At 36.1% G+C, this 15,885-nt stretch overlaps 1 protein-coding gene across 2 annotated transcripts in view; it reads right to left on the bottom strand.

The window, feature by feature from the left end:
- LOC106783863 (FK506-binding protein 2) overlaps positions 1 to 14,264 on the bottom strand; it is a 28,961-nt gene extending 14,697 nt beyond the window's left edge. For both annotated transcript variants that reach the window (XM_014742791.1, XM_014742799.1), the window contains exon 1: positions 13,986 to 14,264. In XM_014742791.1, coding sequence (XP_014598277.1) covers positions 13,986 to 14,218 — 233 coding nt within the window. In that variant the 5' untranslated portion in view covers positions 14,219 to 14,264. The remainder of the gene's footprint in view (positions 1 to 13,985) is intronic.
- Between the last annotated feature and the right edge of the window lie 1,621 nt (positions 14,265 to 15,885).

Genomic DNA, 15,885 nt, shown 5'->3' with positions numbered 1-15,885 from the left:
TAGCTTCTAAGAAGAAAGTTAAGACAAAGTTAAGGTAAAGTTAAAATCAGAAGGTAGACGCACGCGGACCAGTGCGATACGATGCGGCACGATGCAGCTTGTCCCGCGTTTTGGGTCGCAACATTCGAAGGCTAAACTAATCTAAGTATACCGGTCATATACGCTTTACCTAAATTTCCTCTTTTATATATTTTTAATATTATTTCATTAATTATACGGATGTTCATCGGTTGCGAATTTCTTTTCTTCCGATTTATTATTTTTTGTTTTTATCCTTGATGTAAATGATAAAATACATTTTTCACGAGTAACGAAAGCTTTTTAATAGTTTACTCTTTATTTACCCTTTAATTATACATTGGAAATGGTCATTCGTATAGTATCGAGTTTTAATTTGCATCGAGTTTTGCAATAAACGCGACCATTAACGATCGTTCTTTTTAAAATTGCAAATCAATTAGAAATCATTTGGAAAAATATTTTACTATTGACCGAGCAATTATCGATATTTTTCTCGTATGAAATAATTTAAAGATTGAAATATTAAAAATTACTTTTTTTTTTTTCTATAATCAGTGTTGAATTTCGCAGGATAAAAGTTGCACTTTTATCATCCGCTTTGTCGAGGACAGACGGCACCGGATAATAATCCTCGGTAGTGCCGTTAGTAACACGAGCATGCACATCTATCCATCCTAGGCATCGCGATATTCGTTAAAACGACAATATCGGTTTGCATAGCGCTGCGAGAATTTCTGCTAACGTTAACCAAAATTACAGCTGTGTCGTTTCGAATTCTAACAGCTAAACTGTAACTCTTCCTTCTTTTATCTTGCCATAATCGACAATATTCATGCGAACGATTTATAAGTTATTCGAATTTTACAAATCAAAATAAATGTGTAAAAGATTGAAGACAAATTTTCTTTCCCTTTCCGGAAAGATTTCACGAAGGCCATTCGGTACTTTGTCATTTTCCGAAAGAGATTGACGTAAAAGCCGCAAAGAAAGAGAGAGAGAGAGAGAGAGAGTCTTCTGAAAGCTTTAACGTACATTATTCGAGATTTACCGCGTTATTTTCAATGAATCTTCTTGATTTGATATTTTTCTTTGATCTCCGAGGAAAAAGAAACACAACTTAAAGAAAGATATAGTAGAAAGCTTCTAGTTGGTTACCTTGGTTATAAGGCTAATTAAAAAGTGTGACGGAAGATAGGATAATCATCGTTGTCATGGTGGTACGCCGACATTCTAATCTGTACGCTTGCGTACTTTTCATTTCATTGTAATTACTTGGTAAAGTAATTTAAAGCTTCCAGTTGTAGAATCGCACCGAAGTTTCTTACTTTTTGCGCGCTCGGCATTTTGTCTTTTTAATTTAGAGAGTGGAGAAAATAAAGAAGACTTTCTTCTTCCAATCTTTCTTATAGTCTTCGTGGACAAGAAGCTTCCGTTATGAGCAATAACGTTTCCCTCCAATTTGCTTTTACCGGCGTTCGGAAGCATTCGAAGTTGAAGCCGCGGGCTTCGAAAGAAGAGACGAAACGAGACGAGACGAAAGAGAAGGGAAAGAAGATAAAAACAGTCTTCGGGTAACAATCCGCGGTCGTCAGCGCGTTCATAAAGCGATTTCTTGCCATCCCGAAGCAAAGAGAGAGGGACTTGCCAACCGTGGTACGCCTTTCGAAGCTTTTCACCGTACTTCCTGGCCCGCGGGATTTCATTCCACCGGCGTTTCCATCGGCTGTTCCATCGGCGTTTCCATCTTCTAAGCTCCTTTGAGACAAGACTTTTTTGCTCGCCAAATTAATCGCCGTCCGTTCGGTCCAACCGCCGCCAGTCTAGTCGTTTTACGAGGAACATCGAACCCTTCAGTTATTCTCAAAAATATTACGTTTCTCTTTTCTTCCGATTTTAAGACCTCCTCGACCTTCGATTACATTTATTTCATACAATATTATATATTAACATCGTCTACAATTTTAATGAGATTTTCCAACTAATTTATTTGATTATTTTTATTTGAATTATTCAATATAAACTAGCCGATGAATCAAACGCAATATTACTGGAAATGCATGAAAAGATGCATTTACTTGTGCATTGTAAGTGTCTGATAGAATAATACGGCGGATGTAAAGAGGCTAACCCAGTTCTTTCTAGAAGCGTCCTAGTATATTCTCGGATATTGATTTCACAGCCACGGAGATGGTACTCTAGCACATATATATTTGGATATTTGTCGATATCTGAACGTTATACTATGTGTAGGTTGAATCGGCCGTGCCGGAAAAATACGACGCTCCAATGCTGCTCTGCTCACCACGATTTCTTTTCGTTGGAATACATCAAGGGCACTATGTTTCTGCCCAAGTGTCGACGAACCTTTGTGCCATCATGCCCATAAACTAAAAAATTGAATACGAAAATGATCGTTAAGTTGGATAAATTCTGGTCCCTTATATTTGTGATTGGCCTTTTTTCACTTTTGTCATCAAAGAAAAAGTCAAGTATCGTAACGCGAGCAACGCGAATAACATACTTTTTGTACATAGTACACGTATGTATGTAAGTAAATACTTACATACTCGTACATAGTGAGAGAAGAGAAGCAAACATAACGTTTCGTAGCTTTGAGCCCTTCGTGCAGGTGTTCACGACGATTTCAAGCAGCATCGGCACGGTCGGATGGAAACTCTCAAAACGACGGGAACGCGGAAGAAAGATTTCTCGCTATCGTGAAACACAGAAATGACGGGCGCCATATTCCGCGAGAATTTACGACGGAAAGCTTTTATGTACCCTTAATCAACATGCCGCACTGCCTCTCTCTCTCTCTCTCTCTCTCTCTCTCTTTTTCGTTAGCTTCCTCTCTCTCTCCCTCTTCTTCCTCTTCTTCTTCTTCTTCTTCTTCTCTACTTTCCATTCCTCTTCGTTAAAAGCACTAGGAAAGCACAAGATTCTGCGATTCGCAATCGCGACTTTTCGTCTAGAGCGTAAACGCCTCTCCTCTTGCTTTCTTTGCAAGCACCATCGAGCTATCCTGCTTCTCAACTTTTTCTACCCTTTAACTATTTTTTTTTAACCACCTTTTTTTCTCTCTTATCTCTCTTATCTTGGGATTTGGTAGATCTATTTTATGTACAATTTTTAATTACCGACTTATTTCTCAATTTTTACATTCATTTTATATACAAAAACTGTAGCTATATTTCATGTATAAAATCCATATTAAATTTTGACAGTTTTTATTTGAGAAGTGAGATATCAATATTGAAGATTATTTATCTTTTACAATATGTAGCTATACGTAATTTAGGATCGGCAAATTAACGCGTATTTTTATACAGAAGTTGTATGAAAAGGTAAGTAACGTTACGAGGTAACGTTACCGAGTACAATGATGCATTGGACGTATGAGTTGTACTAGTTGCGAACACATCTGACGAATTATTTGTTTCGAGAAGCATTAACACGGTTATGGCTTGGTCCTATTATTATCCTCATTGTTTCCCTTTTACATTACTGTATTTGAAAAGAACAAAATAAATAAGAAAAAAACAAATTTGTAAAAAAGTTTTTAACAAAATGTAACGAATTTTCAAAAGTTATATCGTATTTACGATTTCGAGACTCGCCAAGTTTTCGTTCAAGTTAGTTATCCGTGAAACCTCAGCGCACACGAGTTTGTAAACAAAAAAGAAATAAAATCGATGATCACGTGCTTATAAAAGAAGAAAAAGTAAACGGCAAGAAGCCAGTTCATGGGAGGTCTGCAAACGTGTTCGATAATTTGACCGGTGATACTCGTTAGTTGCAACCTGTTTCATCTACTTCTTCTTTTTCTACTTCCTCCTCCTCCTCTTCTTCTTCTTATTCTTTTTCTTCGTTAACGCGATCTTTTATCGCTGGCACGAAAGTTCGATCGAGTTATGGTTAGCAAAAAGTCGGTCGCGAACCATAATGGCAGGCCGATAATCATTCTTCCAAAGATTTATAAACTTTTCCAACAAGACCCCTGCCCTCGTTTTGTTCTTTCAATCGGACTCTCATCGAAATTATAACTTTTCCTTTAAATCTTCAAACTGCATTTTCAAATGGGTGCTCCATCGCTACGCAAAACTTACAAATATAGATTCTTTGACGTTGACTAGAATATGATTTCTCGCTATTGGTATTAATTTGATCATTAAAATGCATAAATCGCGCGGCCACACGGAAATTAATTATTTTATCGATAATCAAATGGCAACCGATAAATCAGGAATGTATCGTTTCAATGGAATTATTAATAATAGGAATGATGATCGGGAGGATAATAGTTCTCATTAAAATTCGAACGGCATTGTCGGAAGAGGGTCGCCGAGCGCGTAGCAAATTTTTCGTTCGTTTTCGACGAGGAGATATGTTATATCCTACGATATAAAATCTCCGAATTTATAACGACCTACCCAACCTCATAGTACAAACGATGCATTAATCCGTCGAGTACGTCGCTGTCGTTTTGGTATATGTAATTTTCCGCAACGCGTCAAACGTATGTTTGCCCGGGAATTATTCTATGAAATGCTATCCATAAAACCGGGCAATGTGCGAAATCAAAATTACACTCGTGGAATATATGACAAAAAGAAAAAAGTTTGATCGGAATTTTGTAAGGATTGCATCGGTATTGCGTCAGATTGAAACGAGTATTTTGTTTATGGCAGACGAGAGAAGCTGTAAGCCTTTTATTTTCCAATGAATTGGTTACGTAATAGATCGATAACGTTGTCAACGTTTCGTGATGTTGATCGACGCGAAGGTAACGAGGCAATATTACATATTTACTTATACGCTTAGCTACGAGCTGGAATAACGAAAAGGAGGGCTCAAAGAAACTATACGAAAGCGAGAAGAGCAACTAACGAGAGAAAAGTGCAAGTGGCTCGTGTGTAAACCGAAGCGTAAACCGCCTTCCGGCACTTTCCTTGAAATCGTTCTACCGAGCGTTCTACACCGGATCGACGAGTTTTCTACTATTTTGATACATCTTTTCGATCATCAAAGTTATTGCTTTCGACTAAGAATATTCCTAAAACACATCACCTTTTTCAAAATAGTTTTCTTTTAATGCGTTATATTTTGATAAATATTTCAAATTCATTTTGTTGAAACAAATTTAAAAGCGAATATGAATGATAATAGCAGTTGATTGTTCCGATTATGATTGTATAAACAGCATGACGTGGAATAAAACGTAGCGTAATAACACGAAGAGACGATTGGTAGTCACTATTCATTTGAAAACCTGCAGCATATTGATCGTTTCCGATTATATTAAAAGATCTATCTTTGGGAATACGAATCGAGAAATGAGAAGATAACAAGCCGTCCCGATCTGTTAAAATAACCGACCTAATGTTAGGCACTTGGTATTAAATCTATAACTTCCATACACGTGTGTCGTGTTTGCCACTGATATGATAAGTCCGATATTATCTTTTAATGATTGGATGTTACGTTTTTGCTGCAAAATTATAATTATCTTGAGTCACTGTATTGATAATCGAGACGTATCGGAAATAACACTTGTCATTTATATTTCTATATAAACCAAGCAAGCGAATTCATTTATCTTACAATTACTTGTTTTATTTTAATTTTCAGATTTTTCAAGAAAAAATGTATTATAAATATAAAGAAGAGAATTTCAATATAATATAAGCTTCGTAGAAGATAAAGTTAACTAAATACTAGATAAATCCATATTATAATACACGATATATTAGAAATACACGTTGCAGAAAAAGAAAAGTGAGATAACAAAATGAGGATGATGGAGAAGAGTAGAGTTACTCGGTTGGAAGAGTCGTTAATTATTTCATGCTAATCCTGAAGCAAAGGTAGATAGCTATAGTTATTTGCTATGAAAAAGTTGGCGAATGCGAATAAAAGAAAAATATGACGTGAAAAGTCAAAGGTAGCAGCGTCGATATGCGTCACTTGTCAAGAGTCATAGAGAATGTTATGTATCGAACGAAGCGTTAGTGAACTTTATCCAACCGATTTTCGATGCTTCGTCGATCAAAGAATTTCTCGATGGGCTTCGCTTCGTCTCTTCGCAAACACGCATAAATGCACGCACCACGTGTATATTCTTTATTCATAGTTTTTACACAAAAGTTATAACACGAACATTGTTTACTTTATAATCTTCGATCGGATGGACGATTTCATATTTGCCAAAAATAAACGTAGATATAACCATTCGTGTCATCATTTTTAACCGAAATAGCGCGATTGTATCCTAGACATAATAATTGAATATCGGTTAGGAAATGTAGTTCTTTCGACCAAAGGTTTATTTATAAAACGCTTGGATATATTTTCGAATCGAAGTATCGAAAACGTGAGATGTTTACCGAAGGAACGAGAACTCAGGAAAGATAGCATTACAGGCCGTCAAGGGTGGAAGTCCGATATCCCGTGGGAGCAAACTCAGCGGATCCTTCCTATTTTTCCTTACACCTTTCTTCCCTGTACTACGGCTTTCTTGGTTCAGCTACCCTTGCATCCCGAACCTTTCCTAATTCACTCCAGTTCGCGCCTTTGCTTCTCTCCCTCTGCTTCCTTTCTGAGCATGAAAAATCGTCGACCTTTATTGACTTATCGTTTTCGAAGAAAGATGTCATTTCGTTTTGCCCAATTCTTACGTAGATTGCGATAAATCGTTTCGTGCTTAATTTTAAACATCCTATAATTCCTTACAATCAATATGTCTCGATGATAAAAAAGAAATCTTTTAACCTTTTCAATCTGTATTATAAAAGAACGCTCAACGATTCTCTGGTCTCGACGTAAAAGAATAAATAGATCAAGACGATGATAATAATTCTTGCTATTTAAATAAGCATTTTTATTCGCAGACGTTTGAGCTGATTCTTTTACGATTTCGGTACTGAATTATATTGACAATGATTATTTGATTTAAGCGATATAACAGGGATATCAAAAAGTTTCTCTTCTTTTATTCTTAATAATGAAAAAATAGAAAAGGATCTCCGTTTCAAAGGTGAATTTTTTTAGAAACGACCAATGACAAAATAAGATAATATTTTGGGAATATAGAACAGTCGTTTTCGAAACGAAAGTAGTTTTTTAATAGAAGAGAAATAGCATGATGTCCAAGTGATGAGGTCACGTTGTGCCCCGAGACTGCAGCCTGCATATAAAGTATCTCAAGAATACTTAGCACGTAATGTGGAAGTAAACTCGTGCGTGCGTGCATGCATGAGTCAATTGACACGCACAACGGTTCGTAACACTTATGTTACTTTTTATCTAATATTTTTTAGCATCAAAAGACGAACATAAACTTAGCAATCAAAGCGATAAGAACGCGATAGGATTAACTAAAGAATAATATTTTTATAATTGCATATAGCAAAGATTAAAAAAACAATGTATCGTTTGTGAAAATATGAAATAAAAATTTTCTAATAAGCAGCGAATCAATGATAGGACTTCGATCGAACATGACGAAAACATTTGGAATATAAGAAAGTCATTGGATCCGTTGAAAGCTTAAAACTTCGTTCGATTTCTAAGAAACAATGCGACTTAATTAAGCAACGAACACGGATGAACATGCACGCTATGCCAATTCGATAAGGTCCTGTCGTAAGCACGAAATCGTTGCCACTTTCCTCTTCCTCATTGTTGTCGCTTTATCACAGCTTTCTCTCATTCGAACGTGAAAATTTATGCGAGGGCGTAATGGCCGCGACGATGTAGGTGGTAGGTCCGAGTGATTTGTGCCAGGCTATTCAAAACAAGCACAATAGATATACATATACATATATACTACATATATCGACGATATATCGAAGAGTCGAAGATAGTGAAAAGTATGGAAGCATACTAGTCATTATACTATGACCGAAATCCAATAGGAATTGTCGTATCGATTGACTAGGAATTCTGGATACGTAATATTCCTTCCAATTGATAAAACGAATATAATTCATATATATATATATAAGTTACAAGGGAATGCAACGTCTTAGAATGTGAATGAAATAAGAACGTTCGATGACTGACGAACGTTAAGCGAGAGTATAAGTACGTCATGCTCGATTGACTTTTCACATCAAGCTAACAAGAATAAAATGAGAGAGTGTGTAAGTATTATGTGAAATAAGGAAAGTTAAGTAAATGGATAAAACAAAAGTAGAAAGAGAGAGAGAGAGTCGAGAACTGGTTTATTATGTCAGTATGGAAAATAGTATTTATTCCTTCGTAACGGCATTGAGGAAAATATGCATTAATTAATATACATATCAGTGATCAAAACAAGAAGGTCGTGAATGCAATAATTGCGAAAAGGTAAAATGTTTCTCGTTGTTCTTGGAAATATTACAAGTCTTTTTCTTTTCTTTTTATTATAAAGATAATTAAAAAAAAAAAAAAAAAAACGTAAGATGGATTTGTTACTTGAAAAAGCTAATGATTCGATGGTAAAAGAAATGAAAGATAATGTAAAACATAGAAAAGAAGAGAGAAATATCTTGTTAATTGAACTAACGTTATGTTTCAACATTTGTAGATTGACTTGTTTAATTCACGTTTCATGAACTTTTCATTAAGAGTTCTTATGTACGCAAAAAGAAAATGAGGAATGCGTTTATCCTAAAACTATCGACATTTTCTTTTCCTGTTCGTCCGACTAGGAACCAGCAACGTAGCTTCTTTATGTAGGTTTTTCCACAAGGAAAAACATTTACCACCGCCTATACCATCTCTCTCTTTTTCTTCATCGTTTACCTCTTTTTTCGTTCCTTTACCTTTCTTTTCCGTTCTCTACTTTTCCCTACTTACCCTCTTCAACAAGCGTGGGAGAGGGGTAGGAAGAAGGCAAGAGAGAGAAAGAGAGACGAGCTGGCATTAATTAAATCTAGTACCGTTGTAGAAGAAAACGGGCCAACGTTCTCATGTTTTCTACTCAAGCCGTTGGCATTCTGTGTATATATGTGCATGATAGGCCTTGTTTCTTAATTAAAAATACACTGGCTTTCCATCGAGATCAACGTCGTCTTCTTAACATCTTTGATGCTGGACTTTTCAAGTTCCAACATAATGTTTATTTATATTTACTCGACTTATGTACATATGTTTGCTCGTTCATTGCATCTTTTTAATTCTTCATATTCATTATTTTAACATTGTAATATTTACGTACACATTGTTAGTTAGCGTTAATATTTCAAACGTAAAAGTTTGTATTATTGTTACGAACATAGTGAAAATAATTTGATTGCAAAAGGCAAGAGAAGAATAAAGATAAAGAATTGTTAAAGAAAGGAGCACCGTTCGGTTCGTCTTCGGATCGTTGCCTAAGACGTAGAACTTTCGAAGGGAAAACGGTAAATAAACCGAAGGGAGGAACTCGGAGGAGAATCATCTCTACTCGCGAACGGATTCACTCGCGCGAGAGCTCCTTTTTCCAGGATAGCGGAGAGAGAGAGAGTAGAAAAGAATAAAAAATAAGGAAAGAAAAAGGGTATAGGGGTAGCGTAGAAATGGCTAGAGTCTGGTGGTTTTGGGGTAAAATACTGAACGAGTATTGCCGGACGTTGGTAGAGACGGCGGGTTGGTTACAGGCGAGCTATGCTGCTGCTGCTGCTCCGTGTTTATGGGATGAGCTTCGCAGTTTACACTTACTATCGAGAAGGGGTGGCCGCGTTTTCCGACGCAGTTAATAACGGGGAAGAGCCTTGCCCGCGGCTTCGTTCGATAATTTCCGTTTGCGAGTTTAAAACATCGTGCTTCGAAATCAATTTAGTGCTATTTCACGGTTATCTATCTATCTCTTTCTTTCTTTCTTCTTTACGCTGCTTGTTTCTATCAACGCGAACAGTTTTATTCCCTTTATCGTACAACGTTTATGGCTTAAAGGCAGATGACCAAAAAATATGAAAATTATCCGAATAATCTATTCGATTAGCTACGACAATGAATCGACGAATTTATTATTATTTGCATATGTTTGTTGATGTGATTTAAAGTGATATAAGACAATATCGTCTTGGTGGATTAAATCTGTATTAATAGGAAGGGTCGTTATCCTTGTCAGCGATAACAGGACAAAATTGAATGCGTCCGATGATCGCTCAATACGACGATCGACGTTTGCGTTGCCGACGCTCTATTCGGATTTCAATTAATCGATCGACGTGTCAAGTGAACGCACGAGGAAGACAATGGCGAGCTTCGTCGAGCTAGCGAATTAACTGATATCGACGTCGGACTAATAGGAGAAGGCTGTAATCTCTAACTATGCCTAATCTCTAATTCAACTACGGTGATGTATAAGAACGCGGGTCGGTCTTCCGCAAAATGTTAAATAAGTGAAAGTAAAAAAGAGAAAGTAGGTGACATTTCCGCTTCGCTTCATTGAATTTCAATTTTCGAGGATGTTCGCCTTTTTAGATCTATTAGTTAGAGACACTTGTTCTCCTAAATCATAGTGTTGTCAGCAAAACTGTCTACTATAATTCTAATCGATCTGTCGTAACGTTGCGAATTCTCGTTTCAACCAGTTAAACCGCAGCGATCGTTTAGCGACCACACACACGCGCGCGCAGTAATTACGATGACGAACGCGTTAGTTTCATAGACGCGTTTGACTCGGGCGAGATTACAGGAAGTAGAAAAGATAAAAAAAAAAAAGAAATAAAAGGAAGCGAAAGAGGAAGAGTAAGAGACGGATAAAGAAGAAATAGGGCTCAAAAATTGATAAACACGGCGAGTAAGAATAATAACATGCTTTTGTGTGTCGACGAAGAGAGAAAGAGGAAAACACTTCCATCCACGCTAAAGAGACTACCCGCTAAACTCGATAACGTTATCGTACTCGAGCTTCTCGTTATCACCCTCTTGAGAAGCAGTCAACTCGCCACTGGTAGTGACCTCTTGCTAGCCCTTTTGCGATGCAACCGCTAATCTAAGGGAATGAACGAGCTCTTCTTGTTATGAAAACTATCTTTAGAGTAAAAGTATCTTACCTCTCTCTTTTCTCTTTCACATGATATAAATGCAAGATAGAAAGATTCTCTTGATTTTTCTTATAATAACAAACTTTCAATTTATTATTTTTATTCTTCTTCTCTAATATTATATTAAAAATTAAGATAACAATGTTTGCGACGGTACACGCAAGATTCTCGTCCAGTTTTGTTATCGGAAAGCAAGTAAATATTTGATACTTCGTGCAATCAAACAAAGCCGTGTCATTTGAAAGTTTTTACAGATCGCCAGCTCTCATTAACCGTTAAATAAGATTACATCTTGAAATAAGAATTATTGCATCTTTCTAGCGTGCATTTATTCATCATTTTATTTTTATATAAACAGAAATTATCGCGAGGTACTGTTAAAATTATAACAGTAGATATACAGGGTGTCTCACATCAGTTAAATGGAGTCTCGGCTAATGGAATAATAATTGTATTTTGATTATATCTTGCGTGGGTACTTATACTCTTGCGAGTACAATTTTCCCTTATCATTTATGTCAAATTAATTTCTCTAAAAAGAAAATATTTCCTTGCAATAACATTTATATATGTGAATTTTTGAAAGTTAATTAATCTAAAAATAGATTTCTGTGTAAAAAAATTTTAAAAGTTAGCATTACAAATAAAAATCAATTACTTAAATTTAACAGCGAGGGCGGGTACAAATATTTCTATGACTCACTGTAAAAGTATTTATTTATATTATATAAATGTGAATGCATTATAACAAACTTTAATATATTATTATCAATTGAATATCAATCGATGTAAAGCAATGATAAAATATATAACACTAATACTAGTGTCTTATAGGAAAACTAAAAAGAAAAAAAAATGTAAAAAAGGAATAAAGAATATACCTGAACGATAAACGTCTTTGTCTAATCGTATCAATGATATCATGTGAACAAAATCGTAAGAAGGTAAAAATACAGATTCAAATAATTTAAACAACATCTATAACGGAATTTTTAAATTTAACTATAATAAACAGAACACCGTAATAGAGGACACCTTAACAGTGAAGATATCTAGACTAATAAACACTAGTCAAGATTGAAACAGTTTATTTGAGTGTTCAAATTATAACGGATTAATACTTAACGAAGTGTAGATGTTTTGTATTTCGAATATTAAAAATAAAATTAAAAATGTATGTCTGTTTAAAGAAAAAAGACGCTGAACTGTAAAGATTAAGGTAACATGTAATATTTTATAATGTATGAGTCTCATGTATATTTCGTAATATAAAAATAATAATAAAATAAAATTTCCAGTTGCTGAAGAAGTCCCAATAAAGGGACGAAACGTCCAACTTAGTAAAATTAAGTTCTACTTCTTTTTTTGATGTCCAAATTCCCTATGATACGTTCTTATTAAGAATTTTACTTTTGGACGAGAGAAACAACTGATTAGGTAAAAATAAAGTTTAGAAAGGCAAGGTGAGAAGTCGTCGTATACAGTTTTATTCGAGATTACAGAGAAACGTTTTTCAAGTTTAGTATCATGCGAGCTAACGACTATACCATGACAGTGTCCGCTTAACGGTACTCGTAACGGCCTACAAAAGAATTTAAACCGTCGAGACTCGTTTTCGAATCGATTCGGAGTCGAACGAACCGCTCACAAAGTTCTTATACTTTTTTCAGATTCTCATCGTGCGTAAAGAGTAGAGAGAGAGAGAGGGAGAAAATAGGTAAAAGTATTAAAAGAGGAAAAGGAAGAGAGAAGGTAGAGGAATGTAGAGGTGGGACAAGAAATTCTCAATTATCGTTGGCAAACTTTTCAATCTAGAAAAGCAGCACTCTTGGGTTCTCGGTCGACGTGTATCACTAGGCAAACTCATCACAGCGCAAACAGAGAAGTTCTGATTATTCCGAATTCAATAGACGAAGCAGTATCCAGTGTGAAACTTAGCGACCAGCTAGATTGATTGGGCCACGTTCATTGGAAAATGAAACCCGCGGTAATTACAAATTTATCGCTGAAATAATCGAATATTCCTATCGTCGTACGTAACGCCGAAGCAAACGCGTTATAATAAGCGTACGAGAGAACGAGAGAAAAAAGGGGAGAGATAGAGAGAGAGGGAGAGGAAGTACGAAATTCCCATTGAACGAAATGCAAAATTATATATATTAGGATACATTTTCCCATTGTTCGACGATAAGTAAAAAAAGAAAGGAATTTAAATTGAGACAAGCTAGAAAGAGAAAGGGGGAAATTTAATAACAATGAAGAATTATATGACCTTATTTCTAAGAATATGATCTTACGTCAATAATTTCTTTTTTCAAATTGCTAGATTCGTTAATGTATAGATCGAAATGCTTGAAAATTGATTCGATATATCCTAATGCACGAGTTGCACTTATTTTTAATAAAAAAGATTATGCCAAACGGAGAGAACGGACATTACAATTGGGTATGCTTTCTTTTTCAAGAACAAAAAAAAATGTAATGCGAGTTATTAACCGTGAGATGATCGATCGAGTATTCGAAAAGGACGAGAGAATCACCTAATTTGAAGGAACGCACCACTCATTTTGATAAACGCGGGAAAATTGCGTCGGGATAGAATGTTCACGTTCGATAAATCGAATGTTAGACGACGTCACACCAAGATTCTCATTGTTAATCTCTCCAATAGCAATAATTGCAAGAGTCTAAAAAATACACCATTATTATCATTGCGTGATCGAAAGAAAAAAAAACCTTATATATTCCGAAAAATTCATTTCATTTTTAATTTAAAAATGTAAAGTTATTAATCTCCCGAAGAGAGTAGAATCTAATCTCGGAGTAAAGTTCAAAAAAAGGCGAATGCTAAAAAAGATATGCGCGCGCACGAAAGTGTACGATCTTTCTTTTGCTCTTTATTTCTTTCTTTCCTTTTTTCTTCGTCAAGCAAAAGACTTATCCACTGACCTTGAATCGAATTTGGTACCGTCTTGAAGCGTGCCAGTATAGTGCATGGTCAGCTGGTCGCCTTTTTTCGAGCGGACCTCGCAGATTTCCGGTTTATAAACGGTATCGACTTTGAGACCATGATCGGTTTTAGCGGCAGATTCGTCGAATATGAAAATTATCGCGAGCGCTATGAGCGCAAAGCGCGGGGAGAAAACAGCACTTGTGCTTTCGGACAAACGACGAGAGGCCATGTTCGAACACTGACGGATGCTCGCGAGCAACTGGATTCGCGTTGCGTCGCGCGCCACCGAGTTGCCCTCGGTCCCCTCCTCAACCCCCTTCACCCCTCTTACCCCACTCCGTCCACAGTTTCGTCCGCCACATTGCGCCGTCTCATTGGCCACGCTCGGAATATGTAGGTCTACTACCTCGAACCTTCTTCTTCTTCCCCTTCCAACATACCACCCCCACTCCTAACTTCCTTTCCTTCGCTATCTGCTCTTCGTCACCTCTACTCTTCTTTCTCTCTCCCATCCTTTCCAGCGTCCGTTCGAAGTGAACGTCGCTGACTACCATGCGGATTACAATGGACTTCTATTTTTCTCTTTCTCTCTTTCTACCTATGCCTATTTATTTGTGTCGCTTGCACTCCTTACTTTGGAAAAAATTAGCAGGTCTATATTTTTGTCTTTTCACAATGATAATTATTAACATACAATTACACTCCCAGAGGGCATACAGATTTCTTATCGTCGAAATATCCCCCTCTAGTTTTATTTCTCTCTCACTCTTTCTCTGTCTCGTATGAGAGTAGCTTTGTTCGCAGCCTTTCAACGACGACTCCTCCTCGCATTGTCCTTCATACTTTTTCACAGGATGTCATCGCTATCGTGCCTTTTTCTTTTCATTTTCTTATATTTTTTTATATCATTTGTCACCGACGTTGCAGTTTGTCTTTAAACGAATTGGAGCCTTTGAAATGTGTCTTTTTTTCTAACCATAGATTTGATGAAGAACTATCATAAAATAAATACAGTTGTGTTAAAGAGTACAAATATGTACATCTATGTCATCGTTAAACCAGCATATACACGTGTGTACATATATATATTACTCACCAGCAGTACACACACTCGCACACATATGCGTTTATTTGCATAGCAACACACGCACGCGATCGCGAAATAAATGCAATACTCATCTAATATCGTTATTACATCTTCCGATGCTCAAAGGAGACTGATAGTAAATACAAAAAAAAACTGTTACGAAGATCAATGTGTTTACAAGTTCGACAAAGAAATGTTTAAAAGAATAAAAATAGTAATAATCGAATGTTTGAACCGCCCTAGGGGTAACATGCATAAAAAAAACATTTAATGATCGAGAAGCTGTTGTTTCGATGAATTTAACTTTTCACAACCCTTTCCCTTTTCAGTCATCGTTCTTCTCAGCTTCTGACCAGGTGTGTTGAGATGTGTTCCTATTCTACCTATTATATATTTTTTTATCTCATTTATCTTCTGATTTACTTTAGACTACTTTGCGTTTTTACGTGCATGTACTACGTAACATGGAGAATAGAAAAGAACTAATATTGCTTTGCATAATTTTGCATGTTTGCACTTTCTGTGTATTATAGCATAATATTCATGCATTATATTACAACATAGCGCAAATCTACTACCGCAAATCTTTGATGGAAAAATCGAAATCGTGCGTAAGTTAAAAAAGCAGTTGTTGTGATATCGTAGGGTCAAACGTACTAGCTTTTTTTAACGAGTTATCACGAAACACGAATTCGTATAATATTCAACGCTGCGCTGGTTCAAAAGTGTTCTTCAACTTTTACAATAACGACGTCCCACTATCTCTCTTTCTTTCTCGTTGTTCATTGAATTAAAACTTATCCAATCCG

Source organism: Polistes canadensis, unplaced genomic scaffold, assembly GCF_001313835.1.
Source record: "Polistes canadensis isolate GaletaPanama2010 unplaced genomic scaffold, ASM131383v1 scaffold_1, whole genome shotgun sequence".
Taxonomy (NCBI): domain Eukaryota; kingdom Metazoa; phylum Arthropoda; class Insecta; order Hymenoptera; family Vespidae; genus Polistes; species Polistes canadensis.
The sequence above is the reverse complement of the archived record's forward strand: the minus strand, read 5'-3'. Positions and strand labels throughout refer to the sequence as shown.